This window comes from Aristolochia californica, unplaced genomic scaffold, assembly GCF_029961685.1.
Source record: "Aristolochia californica isolate CCGP_79_NKW_82.1479 unplaced genomic scaffold, dmAriCali1.0.hap1 SCAF_13, whole genome shotgun sequence".
Classification (NCBI taxonomy): domain Eukaryota; kingdom Viridiplantae; phylum Streptophyta; class Magnoliopsida; order Piperales; family Aristolochiaceae; genus Aristolochia; species Aristolochia californica.
This window is the reverse complement of record NW_027181804.1, coordinates 9,927,143-9,950,303: the sequence shown is the minus strand read 5'-3', so window position 1 is coordinate 9,950,303 and position 23,161 is coordinate 9,927,143. Positions and strand designations below refer to the sequence as shown.

Below are 23,161 nucleotides of genomic sequence, written 5' to 3'. Positions count from 1 at the left end.
TCATAAATATATACCAGATTAAATTGTTCAAGTGCAGCAGTCATGAAGCATACTAGCATCATTTGTGTTTGAATTGACATTCGGCTCCTCTATTAATGATTGTATACACAGGGAGCACAAATTATCATACATAAAACATCTCTTCATAAAAGTGCATAAAATTATTGTACAGTTTCTTTTAATAGTACATTCCCTCAAACAGTAATACACTTGTTAACAGGGAAAAATCAATAGTTATCCTCACTGTAGAACAGAGAAGTCTAGGACACAGTTCCCATACTACAGTTCAAGATTGAGCACAGATGTGTTAAAAATCAGTTGAGATAATAAAGAAGGATAAGTTATATCTATACTTGGAACATGACAGGTAATTTTTTATGACAAAACCACCTAGAATACTACTCACAACAACTTTTCTGGACGAACTATCCGTCAAAGATGAACTAATGGTATGTTAAATTATAGCCATTCAAACGTGTATCTGAATGAAGGTGACTGCTAGTGTCCACTCTGACCATGTCCACTGTGCTCCACTTGCACCTCAGCATCCGGGCATCTATGATGATCATCCTCAGCAGAATGTCTGTCGGTCCTCTCAGATCTAGTTGTCTCATGTCCTTTGGGGGTTTCTCTATGCCTCTCCTGCAAAATCAGTAATGCTTTCAGAAATTCAAATAATGATCTAACACATGAGAGAGGTAGAGAGAGAGAGAGAGAGAATACACCACCTTGAGAGAGGTATTCTGAGCAAGAAGATGTTCATACTCATCCCTAAAGCGGGACACTTCTGTCTTAAGAGTTTTATTTTCCTCCATCAAAACTTCAACTCTCTTAGCCAGCTCTTCACATTCTGCCTGAAAATCATTATAGAGCATTAGAGTTAGATAACAGTAAGAAGAACTTGAGGTAGAGCAAACAGTGGTTTGACCTGCTTCCGCAACCTAGATCTACGGGCTGATTCTCTGTTAGATTGCTTTCTCCTCTGCTTTTTCAATTCTCTTTCGTCCTGCAGAAAAGGAATGGTATGCTTATGCCCACATTCTGATAAAAAAACGAAAGGAAAAGAATAAAAGCTATTTCTAAAAATAGTTGAGAGAAATGCTTATTGTAGAATATGATTGGCAGTTATCATCTCTTGGACCTTGAGGGAGAAAGCAACCTCCCACCCCACCCCCTCTCTCCTCCTTTGCCAGTTCATACCTGTTATGATAGTTTTGTTCTAGTTACCTTGTTTTTTCTTTCAGCTCTTGGATGTAGTTTTCAATCTTGTAATGTAATATCTCATGTACCTCTTTATAGAACCTTCTTAATGAATCCTATTTATCATTGCTCTCAAAAAAAAAAAAAAAAAAGAAGCTGTTTCTGCGAACACACATCTTCACGACACACTGGAAGCCAATTGGCTTTTCATGCAGCAAACTACACAATGCACCTTGTTTATAATCTGTAAAATGATTGATTAACTCAAAAGTATCAACTACTTGGAACTATTGAGAAGTAATCTAGGCAAGTTTTACTGCATGCCATAATTGCTAAATTTACCCATAATTCCTATAAATACCTTACCTCAGGCTGGCTATTACAGCTGCCAAAGCACAGTTCTTTCAGATAAAGCAAAAAAAAAAAAAAAAATCCACTCATATCTCTTTTGGTAATATGCCATAGTCAATTACTTAATGGTCATGGCATGCATAAAATTGAGTAATAGATTCACGAAAACAATAAAATTGTTAACAGCATAATCATGCAGATGTGTTAGCCTAAAAATTTGAGTGGCCGATATAAAGATAGTTTTTATGTGATAAAATGAAAACCTTTTGAGTTTTTATGTTTTTGGGTAACAGGAGAACATTCATGATAAGCGAGATCATGGAGTTGGAATGTAGATTTGTGTGCATGTAATAGGGTAAGCATCTCCAAGAAAAGGTGTAGTCCACAAGTTTAAATACAAAATAACATGATGTTCTCATTAACTTTTAGAATTGTTAGGACACTTCAGCATTCAGTTCAGGTTTTTTGTCTTTGCCTTAGAAGAGCTTAGAGTCGGAGTTCCTACTCTGTCTGAGACCATGGTAATTTATATAAATCAAGCACTTCATTTTTCAAACTAAAGGGTTCCAGACAACAAACCTGCAACCAAAGATCTGACTGTTCACGAGGTCCACCGGGAACCATTCTACTGCCACTGTTTGATGCAGAAACTTTTCCACGCCACATTGGTAAAGGAGGTGTAGGAGGTCCACCCCAATAATCCATCCCAATGTTTAAGTTTGTTGTCGGACCAGCAACACTTCCAGCTGCTGTCATTGGCATCATAGGCATAGTTTGATTTAGAGCCATCTGTGGTGGAGTTCGAGCTATTCCATTTTGAGGACCGTGTCCACTATTTCCATCATGAGCAGCCTCACCTGTTGTTCATAAGCAAGTTACCATGTTAGTTGTGTTAATGATATTTATCCTGTAAGGATCCAAAATAAGGGATTTCCAAAAGCCTACCTTCCAAAGAATTTTGCTCATAGTTTGACTTCTGCTGTGAATCCTGCATAAAGTGGTTAAAAATACCTCCTCTAGACTTTCTTTATTTTCACGATAAAGAGTCAAAAGTTTCATAATGCACACATGGGAACACAGTTTTTGTTATGTCTCTTGGAACATGCCGAAGAATGAGACTAATAAATAACTAGTAATCAAACAAAGAGTAGCATTGAAAAGAATACTACCAGACTCTTAAAAAAGATCAAATGATGTTATTGAGTAGCATTAAAAACATAAATTCTATGAAATGTAATTATACTAATGTTTGCATGCCTTCATATAATGTACAAGTGCAAATGGAGCTTTGTTGGACTAAAAGAAAATAACCAATAAATTACTGATAACAGCATTAATCATGAGTTACATTCTGAGAGCATAAATCAATGTCTCCACATTGTGTACATCAAAAGAATAGAAGATTTTCACACAACTTACATTCTGAGAGTTAGCATCACTTCCTTCACTTGAACCGTCACTTGCACTCTCACCACTGCATATCTCAGATTTTTGTACCAATTACCAGCAAAATCTGATATAATAAAAAATAGCATGGAAAGACTGATGCATAATCAACCATACCTGTGAGATAGTTCCCCATTTGCAGATGGACCTGATGTCTTCCCAACCTCATTATTCTTGCCTGTGAGCATATTCAAACTGCCTAAACTTCCTTTTGATGACTTTAAGGGACTTCTTTCCTTACCTTCAGATGACTTGCCATCTGCTTCCACTCCACCAGCCATGGCTCGCTGAAAGATGAAGCATCTGTTATACTCTATCCATGGTCTTTCAAGTGTTAATCCAACAATAAGAGGTAAATAAGCAGAGGATATCAAAGCACTCACAGAAGCCTCTGCATTTCCATTTAGTGGTGACAGGGTGTAAGGACTGAATGAATGAGACCCCTAATAAATTTTACAAGGATCTTATCAATGCTTGACAACATATGACATTAAACAAAGCAGTTAGACAAATCAAAATTCATGACGAGAAAGATGGACGAAAACGCACAGGTGGCATGGATGGATGTGCATATAACCCACCATGAGGATACATTGCAAAGTATGGAGGTGGTGGGGTACCATAAGGAGCCATAAGAGGCTACACAAGAAAACATATAGCAAAACACCAATTAGTTTTTCATAAAAGTTGGAGGAAATAAACCTGGGCAATTGATTCACCATTTAAAAGACAGAAGCAAAAGAAGTTTCAAACTCAAACCACCAAAAGATAATGATAAATGTAACAATAATAGTACGAAAAAGAAGAACAACAACAAAGGGAAGGGATACCTGGGGCCCCCACATATAAGGATGAGGAGGTGGACTTGATGCCACTGAAGAATGAAAGAAGCCATGTGGTGGCATAGGAGAATATGCCTATTATAGATATAAAAATAGTTTAAAGAAATATTTGTTAGAAAAATAACCTACAGATTCTAAAATTGAGAGCAGGGGACAAGAACTATGTAAAAAGCCACCTGACATCCAGCCCAGTCTGGAAAAACCGAACCACTGCTAGTTGTAGGAGGCTGCTCCTAGAAAGGATTGATGGCACCAGAAAAAGAAACAGAGTTACGTGAGATCTGAACAGACACAGTCTAGTGACAAAAAGATTCATAAACACATTGGCGAACCTGTGCTGAAGATGTCTTGGATGACTTAGCAGGTATATCCATGTCACCATTTCCCATGATTCAAAGTAATCTCAGTATTCTTTCAAACCATGCTGCAGTTCACTCAAATCTAGCTAATTAGACGCTTGAGGCAATCTGAGTGACAGTTTATGTAATACACCAAACTGTCACTGAAATTTTGAAAATAAAAGTTGACAATTATGGCCCTGAACAGGCAACTTATAGGCTTCGAGAATCAACATCGTCTGCATCAGTGGACGGAATGATATCAAAGGATGAACACAAAAAATAAAGGTAAGTACATGAAAACCAAACAAAAACCAATGGACACGCGATTCTGCAATAAAAGGGAATAAGGCATACACAAAAGCAACTCCACTACAACAAGAGTTACTATCAATAAACAGATAAACAAATAAATGCATAACTAAGGCAAGAAGATAGAGACCGATTCCAGCAACTCCTTAAAACTCAAACACTAGAAAGACGCGGCACAGGGCCAAATCGAATTAAAGTTGGCCGACAAAACTCAGATTCTGTAAAATATCGCCTACCATAGAGCATCCGCGCCTCATTGTATAGCAAATAAAAATCCGAATCAAAGCACAGTCATATAACCAGCACAGCGAAGTGCATCATACAGAACTTCAAAACCCAAAATCAAGCAATGAGAACACTTACCTTGACGAAACGCTTCCGGAATTGGCTGCAAACTGAGGAATCGGAAATCCTGGCAGTAGTAAGCTTAGGGTAACGAATCACCACTACTTGCAGCGATTTAATAAAAAAAAGAAAAAAGACTTAAGAGATTCTACAAGAGAAACACAGATCGCTCGTGCTTGAATTTTGCCGCGAAGAAATTCTGTGACGGAGGAAAAACCAGAAAGAGGAGAAGGACGACAAGTCACAAAAGCGTCGTCTGCCTGCCCCTGCTCTTAATAACTGCACACGGGTTTCCCAAGTCGCCCCACAACGGAGATGAATACGGTAACAAGTGTAACTGGGTAACCTACGTGTGTATGTATCGTGTGCGTATTTTTTAGTGAAAATAACCAATGGGCCAAATATGATCATGAATTCATGAACTAAGGGGGGGTTAGTCAACATGACTCAAGATATGAAGATCAAGCACATTACTCAGTTCATGTCCTGATGTCGTTAGAGAGCTCCAAAGATCATGTCATGTACATGATTATCCATGACTCAGGAGTTCATGTCCCAAGAGTAAACGGCAGAAAGCGTTTTTCGCCCGATTTTGAGAATCATATACATGACGCTCGCGGGACGCTCTCTCGGGCTTCTGTCTCTTGCACACCGTCGCTCTTAGGTTCCCGCAACCCTCTCTGGTTCCCACAACTCTCTTTTGTTCCACAAACCTCTCTCGTTCTCTGCTCCCTCTCTTGTCTCCACCGTCTCTCTCCTGTCTCTCTCTCTCTCTCTGGTCTCCCTCTCTACGACGTCCTTCTCTCCTTCTCAGACTCGCTTTCCCTCTGAACCTCCCGCTCGCTTCTCCCTCTCTCTTATCTCTCTGTCTCTTCTCCCTCTCTTCTCCCTTTCGGCATCTCACTCCCTTCTCCCTCACGCTATTATCTTTTCCCCCAAAAGACCTTCCAATTTCTTGCGATTTCCTCTGTTTCAGTTTTTGTTTTCTTCGATTTTGACATTTGGGCTTCGATTTCTTAATTTCTACTTCAATTCGGCATCGATTTCCCCATTCGGCTTTGATTTCAGCCATCGGCTTCGGTTTAATAGCCATCCTCCCTCTCCTCTCCCTCTCGACCTCCGTCGCAAAGCACAGGAGGTCGAACATCTGTTGCAGAGCTTCTCGGTCTCCCTCTCTTCTCCCTCTCTGCGTACCGTCGGAGCGCCGCCTCTATCGGTGTCGTTGCCCACTGGCCCGTTGCTGTCGCCGTTGCCCGCCGGCTCGCCGCTAAGGAAGACAACGATGGTTTAATTTTTCTTAAGTTGAGAAAAAATTAAACTATCGTCATCAAAATCATTAATTTATAAATTTTATTTATAAAATAATTATATTTATTTATTTAATATATTTATTTTATAATTACTATATTAAAATAGTGATTTAATAGTCATAATTAAAATATTATTAAATAAATATTTGATAATTTATTTTGGCATAATTATCCGATTGCTATAGTTAATTAAACCAATGGTTTTAATTTTTGTGATAATATATTATTAATTTATAATACATAAAATATATTATGTACAAATATATAGTGTGTTAAATTTATGATTAGATCAATTTTTTCTCTTAAATTATTCATTTTTAGGTTAAAGTATATCATATGTTATTAATAAATTAATAACTCAACGTATTACTTTCATTTTTGTTATTTATAACGTTATTTATTTATTATTTGTAATTAATCATGTGCGTATTTCATTGGCTCATGTAATTACCATATTAATGCACAAGAAAATATCTAATTCAATTAATAAATATATTAATATATTTAATTATACATTAAATAACTTATTCGTGTAGTAATAATGGTTGTTTTACCTAATTTGGGGTTTAAGGATTATGTTGTAATTATGTGTACTGTAAAGGTTTAGAGTTTCTCTTGTTTTTTATGTTTTTCTCATGTTGGGGCACTAACACTGGAAACTGTTTTTCAGTGCACATGAAGTCGTCAACACTAACACCAAGTGCGAAGATGATCTTCATGTGCATGACTGACATGATCTTCATGGTAGACATGAACTTGATCTTCATGTATCCATTTGGGGGACTAACCCCCCCTCCTAAGAGTTTGTTTGAACCCTATATAAAAGAAATAAAATAAAATAAAATAAGAATTTGACCATTATTATTTTTTTAAAAATTAATGAAAAGGATAATTTGATCAAATAGATAAATTTTTATATTTTTTTTCTTTTTTTTTTCTTGGGGTTCCAAACAGACCCTAAAGGAAAAATGTCAGCAAAACTGAGGGTGCCGTTTACTAGAGAATAGGGGCGGGCGTCTTAGTGTTTGGAAATGTATGGAGCCTATCAAAGGAGAGTGGTCCACGTGTGTCAGATTTTGTCTAGTCCATACTAAGCATATCAACTAATGCCCAATAGAGGGCGCTTATTGACTATACACCTGATATACATCATAGTTTTAAGTCTCCAATACATATTAATGATTCTATACACCCATCTATGGATAAGAAAATTAAATGGAAAGAGTGTAAGAAAACTTCATAATCAGATGAGTAAGGGCAATTGATCATGGTTTGAGGATTAACCATAATTACCCCTTAAGCATCTATGTTTGGACAACAATTATCAGAGCTTTATTCGATAAATATTTGCACATAATAACTTTATTTAATTGTTTCTAAGTAAGAATGCTTTTCAACCTATTATTTTCCACTTCTCATTTCTTAGTTTTTTTATCCATTTTAATTCTGCATTGTTGAAGTTCCTCAAATTCTTTGCTAATTTTATGTGTCTATCAAGTAAGTTACTATGATTCTTAGGCTCAGTTAGTGGCCCTGGTTAGAAATTTATATCCTAGGAAAAACTAAAAATATTTTTTCTAGGATATACATTTCCAAGAAACCTTCAAATAAAATCCTATGAGTGCCTTACTAGGAAATTGCATTGAAAATTTTAAAAAATTCCAGGAAAAAATGGAATGGACCTAATAGTATTTTTTTAGGGAAATAAATGGAATTTAATGATCAATCTCATATGTTCTCATAGTTATTCGATAAATTTTTAGTAAAATAAAATATCAAATACAAAATTTTAAAAAAAATTATCCAAAAATAAATTAGTCATGTTTAATCAACTATTCTACTCTACATATTGTCCTACATTTAAGCTTGTTATATTGTTATGAAAATGGTTAGCTAATTTAGTTTGTTCATTTCTCATTCTTCTCCCTAATATGGAGACTATAGGCTAAGTTAATTAGTTCCTCCAATTCATCTTCATCTTTTTCTTGATTTTTGTCCAAATTTTACATCATTCCCAATAACTTTTACTGGTTCCTTTTCTCCAATCCCTTCATCAGTACGATCTAATATTCATATAAAATTTGGGATAATACAACATGCAATGAAAATTTTCACTTGAGTCTTGGATAGATATGCAAGTGCTCGATCCAAAATTGCAAATTGTTGCTTCCACATACCAAAAGTCCTTTTAATTATGTTTCTTAATGATGAGTGTTGATGGTTGAATAACTTTGTCGCAGTCCGAGGGAAATAGTTTTCATCATATTCATTTTAATTATATCTAGTTGAACGATAAGGTGCCAAAAAACCAGTCAAGTTAGCATACGCAACATCTACCAATAGTACTTTCCTATAATATGAAACAATAATAATGATTAATATGACTAAAGCTAACGTGTAAAAATAAATAAATAAAGCATATTACCTCTTGGGACGATAAGCCCATTTAGTGCATCTAATGTGTGTATCAAAATGCAAGCATCAGCTATAGATCCTTCCCACAAAGCTACTAAAAAAGTGGACTCCCTATAAAATTATAAATTGTCATGACATTTTGTGATAAGTATTGTTTCCGATTCCAAAATCTAACAATGTTCTTGCCAATAATATGGGCCTTTATGTAAGTCCCATTGATTGCTCCAATACAATTCTAAAATTTTCACATTGAAAGTTAATATAATTATTCTTTTAAATCAATAAATACATAAATAATAATTACAATAGTTGTTTAACTTGAAATACAGACAATACTTATTATTACCTACTATTTTTGCATGGATATTTCTAGTTGAAGGAGGATGTATGTAATCATTTTTCAATTTGAGTATCGGCATTAGTATTCTATTGAAATATGTACTAATAGTTTAAACTGAGCACCTGAAACATTCCATTGGCATTGGGTACCGTTGACCCTGACCCATGGCAATCATATATATAAAAACTTGTTCTTCAACTTTCATGATCTTGGTGTCCATAGAAGTCCCCTAGTTCTTAGCAAATATACAGTTTCATCCTATAAACACATCTAAACAGATGTTCATTATGCTCTAACATTAAACATATATGAGCCCTTCCACTCGATCCAATTTTTTGAGGTGCAGATACATTTTTAAAGTAAATTAATATAATAACAAGGGAAGTTGCTTTTGCTCCTAAGGGTTTGTTTGGAACCCCATGGAAAAGAAAATAAAAGAAAAGAAAATGAGAATTTAACCATTATTATTCCCAAAAATAGTAAGTGCAAATGAGAATTTGATCATGATCTCATTTTGATTAACTATTTTTGGGAATAATAATAGTCAAATTGCCAATTTTTTTCTTTTCTAGGAGTTCCAAATAGACCCTAAATGAACAACAATACTCTCATTGGTAATAATTGTGTTAATCTTGACACTTGTATAATGATAAAATATCAATATCAAACTATATAATAAACACATAAAAATTAAGAACTCACTGATACCAATATGAAAACTCTCATATATAACTAAAAATTCATATATAGCAGTAAAAAAATCATTCTCATTGTCAATAAGAAAAATCATAATACAAAAGACAATTACATAAATCCATAATAAAATGATTATAATACGAACAAATTAGCATGGTCCCTTCCTATTATCCTCCTACTAAATCATCCTATTACATCCTCATGTTTCTACTTTCTTCATAGAGGATCTTAAAAAACTCCTTCCTTTTCTCAATATCATATCGAACAAATAACACTTTCTTTTCATTTGCATCCAACAAAGCAGAAGCATGGTGGTAAATAGGGGTGGCTTCAAACCGAGTTGGCTCATGAGTGGCTCTAGTTCGGTATCTCTCGAGCTCGAGATCCGAAATCGGCTCATTTGAGTTAACGAGCCGAGCTCGACTGAATCAAGGTTCGGCTCGAAAGCTCGCAAGCCGGCTCGTTAACAGGTGAGTCGCTGGATCGGGATCGGGAGCGGGACCGAGAGCCCCTCCCGTACACCGCTCTGGCCACCTCTGTTGCCGTCGACAACTCCTCACTGGCCGCTACATTCCCTCCGATTTCTTCGCCTCCTCTGTTTCCGTCGCCACCGCTTCCATCATCGCCACCTCCATCGCAGACGACAGGTGCTCGCCGGCGTCGCACCTTCGCTCCCCGTCGTCTCGGCGAAAAATCGAAGAATAGTTAAGTTTCCTAAATTCTAAGAAATAATTCCACCTCCCTCCCTCCACCCCCCCGCCATCCCTCCTCCTGAAGTCGATTTCACTCGTGTGAGATTATAAACAAGGAAAAAAAGATTTCACACATGCGAGATTATAAACAAGGAAAAAAAAACTCTTTGTCCCTTCGTCATGGCACTTGAAGAAATTGAAAAGATATTTTAGTAGAAATACGTTTCTATAGACTATTAGTGGTTTTTTCAATAAATGTTGAAAAGACATTTTTAGTAGAAATATAGGAACCATTAGTGCCTCTTGTTTTTTGAAAATATTTTTCTAATTATAAATTCTTGTTAAAAAATCATATAAATTTTTAAGAAAGATTTTCTTGCCAAGATGGGCTAGAAAATAGTATAGAAAATTTTTAATAAGTATTTGACAACTGATGATATAATACTTTTAGCATGAGGCAATTTTCATAGAAATTTTGTGTTTGACATTTTATTTGATTAAAAATTTATTGATAAGTATACTAATATATTAGATTAATTATTAACTTTTATTTATTTCCTTAGAAGAGGCAATTAGAGGTCTATTTAACTTTCCTACGAAAAATTTAAAATATTTCTTGTAATTTTCTAGTAAGTCTCTAATAGTAATAGGATTTTATTTAAAGGATTTATAGTTTTTATTTGGGTGATTGTAAATTGATAGTGATATGTCATTTAAATTTGTTGTATTTGATTATTGTATGGAGTTTATTCATAATGTTATGCAGTGTATGGAGTGTTTAGACTATTTTATGGAGTATATGGAATGTATAAACAATTTCATGGAGTGTTTATGGAATGTATAGACAATTTTATGGAGTGTTTATGCAGGTATTGTGTATATAGATTATGCCCAATTTTAAGTGGAGGTCATGCCGAATTTTATATAGGTATTATATAAATAGATTATGCTCAATTTTAAGCAGAGGTCATGCCCAATCTTATACATGTATTATATATATAGTTTATGCCCGATTTTATGTAGAGGTCATGCCCAATTTTATGTAAAACATATGCATAATTTTATATACAAGTTATCATATATATATATATATATATATATATATATATATATTTTGAAAAAATTTAAATGTATGTTGAAGCTCGAGCTTGGCGTGAAATCGGTTAAAATTTTTGGGCTCGAGCTCGATAACAATTTTAGGCTCGAGAAGAGGTTGGGCTCGAAGCTCGGCTCGAAATATTTAAATCAAGCTCGACTCGAACATAGGCCGGTTCGGGCTCGGCTCGGCTCGAACATAGGCCGGTTCGGGCTCGGCTTGGCTTGATGCCACCCCTAGTGGCAAAGATTTGTGTCTAAATTAGGAATTTCTTGAATAACATCAATTCATCTATTTGCTTCAAAACTATTCCTAACATATGCTAATTTTGAATTACAGTAGAAAGTTGTTCAATTTAAGCCACCATTGGAATGATCGATCAATATACTTCATAAAATATACTTCTTTTGAGATAAATAATCTGATAGATTTTGGACTCTATAATCTGGCCTAATTGAGTACTCTTTCTTCTTTAGCTAACATGACCATTGACTCTTCCGAGATCGATATCTCCATCTAAAAAACTCATATTGAGAATTGGTTGAATAGGTAAGAAAATAGACTTACAAATATATTCTCCATATAAAGTCTCGTTCAAGATGACATAAAATGGCTCTAAAGTTGAAGCTTTCTGCTGTTACATGTAACTTTTATGTGCTTTACCTTTGCTACTTTAGGTGTCGATTTCTCTTCCTAAAAAATCTGATTTTAGCGATTCTTTTTGAGTTGGAAACTACACTCAAATATCTTTCCAAAAGTATATAACTTTCTATTTGAAACATATGGTATGAGAGTTAAAAATCCAATAAAATCCATAAATTGGAAAATTAGACTAAAGGAAAAGAGAGAAACTCCTCTTGTTTCTTTTTCTTTTTCTTTTTCTTTTTCTTCTTCCCAATCTTCTCCTTTTCCATCTCAAATCCTTTCCCGCTCTGATACCATGTTGAAACTTAGGATTCCATGATATATAATCATAGTAGAAGAGGATTAAGGGGTCAGAAGGTTTTAGGAGGAGAAGAGGAAGAATGGTGAATTTAGAGAAAAGAGGAGGAAAGATAGGGTAATGGACTTGTCCAAACTCTCCCCTTAATTTGTATTTATATATGTCAAAAGTACTAATATTACAAGAATACCCTTCACCCTAGATAGAGTGAATAAGAGACATAAACCATAAATTAATTACACTAGCTCCACCTTAATTACATCATATATTTCAACAAGCTTCAAGCAAAACTCAAGACCTCTAGCACCATTGAAGAACGTCTCTTGAAGAAGCACCCACAAGGAAGAAGATAATGAGAGGACTAGAGTTCAAGTGTAATAGTCATTGGAAGACATCTCCAAGTGGCATTAAAGTAAATACCTTCCCCGCATCAAAGAGGTGGCAAAGGATGTAATTTAATGGTCTTCTCAAAAGGATGGCACAAGAGTGTAATTAAAGAAGATGATGTATGTCTTCTTATGTATTTTTATTTTGAGAGCTTGTAGCCTCAACAATAAATAGAGACTCAAAACATAGGGTAGATCATTAAGTCTCCCCTCTTCTCTCTCAAATTCATCCTTAGACTTTTTTCTCAAACCCTCTCGCTGTCTCTCCATCTCCTTAGCCTCCCTCTCTCTTCCTTTTTCCTCTCCTATTCTTCTCCTCTTATTCTTTATCTCCTCTCTCACCCTCTTGGTTGAGGACCTTATCATGGGATCCTAAATCCAACATGGTATCGGAGCTATGGGTTTAGGATCCTGACACTAAGGTTGTGATTAAGTGAGTTTTATCAAGCTTTATGTGGTGTTGTTGGTAAAACAAAGGCTCGACAAGTAAGGATAAGTTTTTTTTCTACCTTTCATGAGATTTTTCCTGATGAGATCTTGATCTTGGAAAGATCTTTACTGGTTGATTCTTCTCTAGATAAAAGATAAGTGTTCCATCTCATGCAAGATTTCTTATGCTCGATTATTTTGAATCATGCAAGAGAATGTTAAATGCTAGGTTTAAGCATATAAATTAGTTTTTCTCTCCTAGAAAAACATATGTTGGATGAAGATTTGCCCGTCCTTTTGAATTGTATGTGGATTATCATGATCAAAGCATGATTAAATTCGTTTAACACTAGTATATGTTGATGTTGGTGTGTTTACTCTTTAAAAAGATCTTGATGACGATTATTTTCTGATCATCGAGAGAAGGAATTTTTTTTTAGAAGGTGAAGGTGTTTTTCATGGTTTTTGATCTTCCATTGGTTGTTATCCTTTGGATTAGTAAGATCAAACTGTGTTTTAATCACAAAGTTGGCACATTTTGTATAGAAGGAAAGTTTCCTTCTAGAGCTTACCAAGAGAAAAGTCGGAGAAAGGAAAGTGTTGTGATTTATCTATTTAAAGAGTTCCCATATTAGATTATTCTCTGGAATTTCTTTCCTAAATCATTTAAGGAAAGAAGGAAGTCAAATATTGTGATTTTGTGTTCATAGTTGGCGCCAGTGACATAGAAGGAAAATTTCCTTCTTTAAGAAGATCCTCTAAGTTGTCCAAGATCCCTTGAGATTTCACTTGCCTTTGAAATTTTTTCTTAATTAAAAAATATTTGGAATCAATATTATATAATTTGGATTAGCATGATTGCATGCATGATTAAGGCCTTGGTTTGGCTTAGTGTGAATTGTTGATTGCCTCGGTTTGGCTTGTTTGATTTCCTCTCATCTATTATCGGTTGGTTGATATAGTGGATTGAATATTTATAATAGATGGGTGAAGACTATATGAATATGAGTGGTAAAATCGACTTGCTTAAGATTATCATTATACCCTTGAGAGGGTTATCAAATTACTTAAGTTGGACTCAATCGGTTAAGAGATTCCTTCTTACTGAAGATCTCTTAGGGCCTTTGACTAAACCAACTCCACCCATAGATGAAGATGATAGTATCAGAGCTAGGTGGTTCCGGTCCACCTGGGTTAGGTTCCGTCCACCCCTGGTCCACCTGGGTTAGGTACTTGGCTTTCCGCACTTAACAGATCGGTCTTTTGGGTTGTATTGGCTATGCGTCTGACTCATAACTCTGAAGTTAAGTGAACTTGGGCGAGAGTAGTACTAGGATGGGTGACCTCCTGGGAAGTCCTATTGACTAGTCATTTAGGTTGTATTGGCCAACCTCTTGACATTAGGAGTTTTGGGGCATGCCACATCCCGCGTTCAAATCCCGTGAGAGGCGGTAGAGAATGGGCGAGGTGGGTGTCAAAGTGGTTCCGTCCACTCTTTTGAGTGGTGGCTTTCCACACTTAACCGACTAGTCTTTTAGGTTGCATTGACCAACCTCTTGACATGGTATCAGAGTTGGGCACCACATTCCACGTTAGAATCCCAGCGGAAGCGGTAGGTAACGGGAACGGTGGGTGTCAGAGCTAGATGGTTTCAGTCCACCTGGGTTAAGTACTTGGCTTTCCGCACTTAAAAGACTGGTTTTTTGGGTTGTATTGGCTAGGCGTCTGACTTAGAACTCTGATGTTAAACGAGCTTGGGCGAGAGTGGTACTAGGATGGGTGACCTCTTGGGAAGTCCTATATTGGCCAAGCATTTGCTATATTAAATGGCTCGAGAATGACACACTTATCATTAATTGGCCAATTAAAAGAATGATGGAACATGTGGCAAATAATGTTGTCCACCACAAAGCACATATAGGACACTTGTTCCAAGTTGTACTCTAGTACCGAGAATTTACATAAATTATATGATGTGTTTAGAACATGTTTAATATAAACCAAGGAGAAAACTTGTAGCTGCTATTTGCTTGTCAAATATATCAGTTCAAGAAAAGCAACGAGAGGCCTTAGCAATTGCTATTTGCTTGTCAAATATCAAGCCTTATCGTGAAGTGGCCAAACCCAACTCCTTAGTTCCTTTGCACTTCCATCATTCGATGACATAAGTGCAACATTACTTCGGATACCAAATTCTTCCTCCACCTCTCATATTGAAGTATCATATGCTATGTACTCAGGAAATAGGGGTACATCTTCTACCACCTGAGGGCGTGGTAGAAATTATAGAGGAGGTTGAGCAAGAGGTGGTAGAAGTGGCTCTGGTTCTTCAAGGTCAGACAACCGGGTCTGCTCTCACTATGGTGGACATAACCATTTGATGCATACCTGTTTGAAGCTTCATGGCAAGCCAAACTGGGTCACCGCCAACCAAGTTGTTGATTTTCAGGACTCCATGGATTTAGCTCATGGAGAAAAAATGAGAGAAACCCATTGGGAGAAAATTGGAGGAAGAAGAGGTTATGGACTTGATGATCCTAACCCTCCCCTTGAAACTCTATTTATAGATTTATGAAACTACTTTATTACAATAATACCCTTAGGGTTTAGGGTTTTAACCCTGGAACTTTAACTTAATTACATCAATGCCATTTTTATGAGATGACCCTTTATTCACCATAATGCCATAATTGTATGTGGGCCTATGGGCCTTCTCTTTGATAAGTGGGCCTTGAGCCCGTCTTCTATATCTCTTGGATGTATGGGTCGTCCTTGGTCTTATGGGTTTGGGCCCATCTTCTAATACACTTGGATATATGGGCCTTCCTTGGTCATGTGGGCTTGGTCTCTATCTTCCAACACTCCCCCTCAGGCTGGGGGTGAGAGAACAACATGAACTACCAGCTTGTTGCAAATGATGTATAAAATCATTTTTGTACAAAATGGCACATCTTCCAATATGCCTTCATCTTCCAGCACTCCCCCTCATGTTGGTGCTCTTGTTCATGAGGCCCAACTGTTATAATACTAGTGAGAGTAAATCACTCTTAGCCTCTAAGACATTGCTCTATACTCTAGTCTTAACTCATGCCGGATGTAGGGCGCACTCCGTCTTCTATAGGTAGTGTGTTTATCGACATTGCTCTGAAGTGTCCACCTCCACCACCATGTCCTCCACATGACAATGACTCTCAAGTGGTAGAGTAATGTATGACATTAATGGGGGAAAGTAACATAAATGTAATAATAAGTTCCTCCGTTATGGACTCCCAACCGCAAATATTTTTTAAATTTTTGACGGGGTATAAAATCCTCCGTCATGGACTCCCAACCACAAATAATTTTGATATTTTTGACGGGGTATTAAATTCCTCTGTCATGGAATCCCAACCACAAATAATTTTGATATTTTTGATTGGGTATTAAGTTCCTCCGTCATGGAATCCCAACCAAAAATATTTTTGATATTTTTGACAAGGACAAATAAATAATGGTATGAGGCTACCTCTTCTTCAATAATAATGTCTCATTAAAAGAGACACAATAACAACAACTAAAATGTGTTTGGGTTCATATAACACGAACCAAAATAATCCTTGTAAAATGACTCATGAAATAATCCAATGTACATATTTGTATCAAATAATATGCTGACTAAGGAATAATTTATCAATTCTTAAAAAATAATAATCCAGCCAGAGAAAAAAAATTACCGAGTCGTGCCAAAATATGTATAAAACTTGGGCACACATACTGAGGTAGAAAATAAGTGGCCCGGTCCGGGTTGACCCAGACCAAATTGGTCTGAGTTGACTCGGTCTGACTGGTGCAGAAGCAATTCCCTCGGGTTGGCTGGGAACTCGGTTCGGTCCGAGTTGGGCTAGAACGGGCGCGTGCGGCACTGAATCGGCGTTGATTATTTCATGTTTCCTAACATAGGAAACATGAAATATTTGAACAGTGTGTCTTCTTCCCGACTTCTGAATAGAGCGGAAACAGAGTTTTTTGGGGGGAAATTTTCCGAACACAGCAATCCAATAGAGAGATCTTGAAGATGAAACGGAAACGGAAACTTTCTGAAATAAGAGACATCACCGGGAATCAAGCAGAACGTCGAAGGTATGATTTTGACGACGACAACTTCCAAAAAACAACAACGCAGAATAATTTTTTGAATATAGGTAGCAATGATCTTTCCGATAGCAGTAACGAGAACCTTTTTGACAGAAGTAGTCATTTTCCACCTCTATAACGGAAACTACGGCAAGACATCTCAGATTGTAAACATCAACAGAGCAACGCTCGGCGATTTCCTCTCCGTGAGAAGTTGTTTCTCCGGCGCAACCGAAAAAATACTTCTAGTTGCAGCAGAGGCTACCAGCAGAGCAGAGTAAAGGCCGACGAAGAACTTCGATAACTTTTGGAGAGAAATAACTCAACGGCAGGTTACTCGGCGATAGTCCGGTTGCCAGTGCGACTTCCTCGCCGTGAGGAGTCGTCGTCTCCGGTGCCAATCTCTAGAAACAGTAACATGAATCTTTTGTAAGCGCCAGTGTCCATCTCAGGACCCCACATAAGTCGCAGGTAAAGATTTTCAGGGACCATGGGTCGACAAATAGGAGATTTTTCTAGTGCGTCGGCCTTTGCACCGGTGATGAGTGCCGGTGAAAGCAGAGACTTCGTCAGCAGAACCAAGAAAACTATGGCTCAAATCAGAGACTTCCAGGCATAAATTAGTAGTTTCAATTAGACAACCAAGAAAACTAGTGACAAGATGATGAAAGACTAGCAACAGTAGAACAAAGAAATCCTTTACTTGAAAAAAATTATAGTTTGGGGAAAAAAATAACGAGAAAGAAGAAAAAATACGAACAAAGAAAGAAAAAATATATGGTTTTTTTTTGGAATAAGAAAAACTATACGACGATTCTTGAAAATTAAAGTTCTAATACCATGTTGATTTTCAAAACTCCATGGATTTAGATCGTGGAGAAAAAGGGAGAGAAACACATTGAGAGAAAATTAGAAGAAGAAAAGGTTATGGACTTGATGATCCTAACCCTCCCCCTGAAGCTCTATTTATAAATTTATGAAACTATTATATTACAATAATACCCCTGAACTTAGGGTTTAAGATTTTAACCCTAGAACTTTAACTTAATTACATCAATGTCATTTCGATGAGATGACCCATTATTTACCATCATACCATAATTGTATGTGGACCTATGGGTCTTCACTGTGATTTGTGGGCCTTGAGCCCGTCTTCTATATCTTTTGAATGCATGGGTCTTCTTTGGTTTTATGGGCTTGGGCCCATCTTTTAATACACTTGGATATGTGGGCCTTCCTTGGACGTGTGGGTTTGGGCTCTATCTTCTAGCACAAGCGTCGATTCAAAATGAGAAGAATGCAGACCAATCTGAGTCACAAAGATGAAAGAAGACTATCACCGATGATGATTATGAACTCTTATAGAGGATGAAAACTCTGATGGTATCCCCTCCATCTTCTCCAGTGTTTTCGACTACTTTTTCTGCCACCATTGCTTTAGGTATAATTTTTTGTCACTTCCTCCTCTTCATCCTAGATCATTCATTCGGGGGCCTTCGAGCATCTTATAGGTAATAAGAGTCTATTGCATTCCCTATCTCCATGTCTACCAAACAAGTTTGTTACCATAGCCAATAGATCCCAAACCAAAGTTCTTGGCAAGGGATCCTCCTTTGTGACACCATCTCTTTCACTTACTCATTTCCTATTTGTCCCTTACTTTTCCTTAAGCCAGTTAAAAAAAATATTTAATTGATCCATCACCCACTCACCTTCTTCTTGTGTTTTCCAGGATCTCACAACGAAGTAGGTAATTGGTGGTGACCATAAAAAGGGGGGCTTTATTACCAGTTAACAAAACTATTTAATTGATCCATCACCTACTCACCTTCTTCTTGTGTTTTCTAGGATCTCACAATGAAGTAGGTGATTGGTGGTGACCATAAACAGGGGGGACTTTATTACATTAACTTGCCTCCAATCACTGCTATTGCCACTTCTCAGATAAAGGTAAGGATATGGCACAATCGGTTTGATCATCCATTAGCAGCATTGCTTCAAGACTTATATTCATCTTTAAATATTTTTTTATAAAATTTCAATTATGAAGTCTGTCGGTTGAGCGAACAGCAGAGGACAACATATTCTCCTCGAATTGAACTTAAAGGTGTTGCTCCCTTTTCATTAATTCATTCAGATCTATGGGGACCCTTAAGTATCTCAAACATATCTCAAGTTAAGTATTTTGTCACCTTTGTTGATGACTTCACTCAAGTCACATGACTATTTCTGTTTAATGAACAACCTGAATTTTTTTTCCATATTTTAATCTTTTCTTGCCATGGTGTCCACTTAGTTTGGAAAACAAATACAAGTGTTTCGATTAGATAATGCCAAAGTGTATCTATATAGTGAATTTCAATCATTTTGTTAGGATAATGTCATTATCCATTGAACATCCTGTGCCTACACCCCTCAACAAAATGGTGTAGCCGAAAGAAAAAATTGACATCTCCTCGAGGTAGTATGTGGCATGCTCTACTCTATGAAGGTCCCCTATTTTTACTGGCCTCATGCCATTCTTAAAACCTACTTCCTTATTAATAGGCTACCTTCAATACTTAGTCATAAATCCCCATACTCATTATTATTTCTAGATGAAGACCCCTTCTCCCTTCCTTTGAGGTCTTTGGTTGCACATGCTTTGTTCATGCCACATCGCCTCCAAACAGTAAACTTGAGCTTATGTCTCTTAAGTGTATTTTTTTGGGTTGCTCTCGTACTTGAAAAGGTTATATCTATTATAATCATTTTCTTTAGATGTTAATTTTTTTAAGGGATGTCACATTGTTTGAGGACACATCTTTTTATTCCTCAAAAGATTCACCTCCGGGTCTTTCATCAGTTTGAACATCTCCAAAGCCCATTGTGCTACTTGATGTGGATCTACTCTAGCCCTCTGAAGACTCAGCCAACACCCCACCTAAGGAGTTTATGGATCCCTCAAAGGTAAGCGTGTTTTCCCCAATTGTATTTGGCCCATAATTTGATACTCGTCCCATAGCTCTAGGGAAGGAGCTTCAGACTTGCACTAGGACCTCCACTTCTCATCCTGTATCCAATTTTTTTCTCACCATCGATTGTCTTCTTCATGTTGTTAATTTTTTGCATCTATTTCTTCTATCTCTATTCCATAGTCCTATCAAGAGGCTCCGAGACATCCAGGATGGAAGGCGGCCATGGAAGAAGAAATGCATGCCTTATATGGGAATCAAACTTGGACCTTAGTTTCTCTTCCTCCCAACAAGAAGCATGTGGGCTGAAAATGGGTTTTCACTATCAAGCACAATCTGAATGGTATTGTTGCTCACCTCAAAGCCTGACTCGTTGACAAGGGATACACTTAATGTTATGGAGTGAATTATGAGGAAACATTTTCCCCTTTGGCTAAATTTAACTTGGTACTCATCTTATTATCTCTAGCTGCTAATTCTTCTTGGCAGATATATTAATTAGATGTAAAAAATGCCTTTTTGAAGGCAACATAAAAGAGGAGATATATATGCATCAACCACTTGGTTTAGTACTTGAGGGGGAGTCGGTGTGCAAATTGAAGAAGCCTCTATATGGGCTTAAATAGTCTCCTCGAGCTTGGTTTGATAATTTAGCCAAACAATGTTGATGTTTGGATTCAGTCGGTGCTCAGTAGATCATTCTGTCTTTATCAAGAATACCTTAAAAGAAAAAGTATTACTAGCATTTTTTGTGGATGATATCGTCTTAACTGGCAGTGATGCAAACATCATGAAAGAAGTCCAAGAGAAGATACAACATGGGATTGTATTATCTCTGAGAAATTATGTCTTGGATGTACTAGAGGACATAAGGGTGATGGTGAGTCGACCTATAGACACTCCTATGGATGCCAATGCAAAGCTATGTGCAAGCTCTAGAGAAGATGTTGATATAGGTAAATATCAGAGGCTCGTGGGAAGCTTATTTACCTCACGATGACCATACCAAATATATCATATGTAGTAAGTGTGGTGAGTCAGTATATGCACAAACTACAACTTACACATTGGCAAGCCTTGGAGAGGATACTAAGTTATTTAAAAGGAGCTTTGGGAAAAAAGGCTTCTCTACAAGAATAATGACCACTTCAATAATAGAAGGTATTTTAGATGCATATTGGATTGGATCACCTGATGATAGGAAGTCCACTTCAAAGTGTTGTAACTTAGTTGGAGGTAACTAGGTTACATGGAGAAGCAAGAACAAGAATGTTATTGCAAGGTCCAATGCAGAACCATAGTACATAGCTATAACCCACATAGTTAGTGAACTTCTGTGCATTAGACCCCTTCTTACTGAATTGGGATTTTATAAAGGAGCTTTTATGGAATCATATTGCGAAAACCAGGAAGCCATACATATCACTTCAAATCTTGTCTTCCATGAGAGGACAAAACATATTGAGGTAGACTACCATTTTATATGGGAAAAATTTGAGGCTGGTATCTTATCTCTCAGACATTTTTCATCACAAGGGTAGGTGGTAGAGATTCTTACAAAACTAGTTACATTCAAGAACTTAACCACTATATGTGGCAAGCTGGGTATTTATGATATTTTCTCTCCCCCAGCTTGAGGTGGAGTGTTGGAAGATATCTCAAAGCGGTATTAAGTTAAATACCTTCCCTACGTCTAGGAGGTGGCAAATGATGTAATTTAATGGTCTTCTCATAAGGTTGGCACAAGGGTGTAATTAAAGAAAATGATGTATGTTTTTTTATTTTGAGAGCTTGTAGTCATTGTAAACTTCCTTCCTCAACTATAAATAGAGACTCAAGACATGGGGTAGATCATTAAGTCTCACGACTTCTCTCCAAAATTCATCCTTAGACTTTTTTCTCAAACCCTGTCTTTCTCTCCATCTCATTAGCCGTCCTTCTCTCTCTCTTTTCTCCTCTCTTCCTTCTTCCTCTCCTTTTCTTTTCCTCTTCTTCTTTCTCTCCTCTCTCACCCTCTTGGTCAAGGACCTTATCTTGGGATTCTAAATCTAACAATAGTCAAATGTTCAAACTCAATCACTTATGTAAGTGTTGGAAGATAGGCCCCAAGCCCACACGACCAAAGATGGGCCACAAGATGGGCCCAAACACATAAGAAGTAGGACCTACAATGATTACCATGAGCTGGCATCCTTATCACATAAGTTGGAATATCAAGAAGAACTCACAAAAGTATCTTTATCTTAGGGTCACGACCAAGAAGAGTTTTAGTTTGAGTTATGCTTGTCTTTTATCAATATTGAGTTATTTAATTATGCTAGGACTTATCTTTAAGTGTTAGAGTTTGGGTGTAATTGGGACAAAGGTAGTTTTATTGTAATTGGACTCTACTACTTTCCTCTATTATAAATAGAGGTTCATGTACTCTGATTATAACAAGTCAATGAAGTATTTTTAATTTCCATAAATTCAACATGGTATCAGAGCAGGTTCTGTGAGTTGACGTGGTCAACCCACAGAGGTAATATGATCATTTTCTCTAAACCCTAAACCCTAGGTCTAGGTTCGTAGTTATTTTTTTTTAGTCCCTACACCTGTAGTTTGCTTTGCTTTTTTTTTTTTACCTCTATACGGAGTTTTCCATATTTAAAATTATATATTGATGGAAAGACAGTTAAGTCTACATTACAAATAAAAATGATTTGTTCCTATCGGAGTTATTTACAAAGAGATATCAATATTTGAATGAGTGAATGTCAGATTAAGAAAAGGTTCAAGCAGCAGCAACAATCTTCAGATTTTGAGGTATTTTTTGCTTTAAAGAACCAGACTTTATATGGAAATATATATATCAAAAGAAAGATTTGTAAGTCTATTCTGTTAAATATATAACCAATTTTTTATCTGAGTTATCTACAAAGATAAATCGATATTTGAAGCAGCAAAAGTTAGA

At 36.6% G+C, this 23,161-nt stretch overlaps 1 protein-coding gene across 5 annotated transcripts; it reads right to left on the bottom strand.

Moving 5' to 3' along the window:
- Positions 1 to 142: 142 nt before the first annotated feature.
- LOC137948280 (bZIP transcription factor 1-B-like) lies at positions 143 to 5,053 on the bottom strand. 5 transcript variants are annotated; one of them, XM_068794312.1, is made up of 14 exons: positions 4,853 to 5,053; positions 4,172 to 4,416; positions 4,016 to 4,072; positions 3,828 to 3,914; positions 3,547 to 3,636; positions 3,381 to 3,440; positions 3,239 to 3,284; positions 3,115 to 3,196; positions 2,971 to 3,025; positions 2,497 to 2,539; positions 2,131 to 2,408; positions 929 to 1,006; positions 729 to 854; positions 143 to 642 (listed from the first exon to the last, which is right to left on the bottom strand). In XM_068794312.1, exons 2-14 carry the CDS (start codon positions 4,226 to 4,228, stop codon positions 499 to 501), a joined length of 1,203 nt encoding a protein of 400 aa, XP_068650413.1. In that variant the 5' UTR covers positions 4,229 to 4,416; positions 4,853 to 5,053; the 3' UTR covers positions 143 to 498. The 5 variants fall into 5 exon arrangements, with proteins under 5 accessions (XP_068650413.1, XP_068650414.1, XP_068650410.1 ...); XM_068794313.1 differs by having other exon boundaries at positions 3,115 to 3,175; XM_068794309.1 differs by having other exon boundaries at positions 3,115 to 3,284.
- Between the last annotated feature and the right edge of the window lie 18,108 nt (positions 5,054 to 23,161).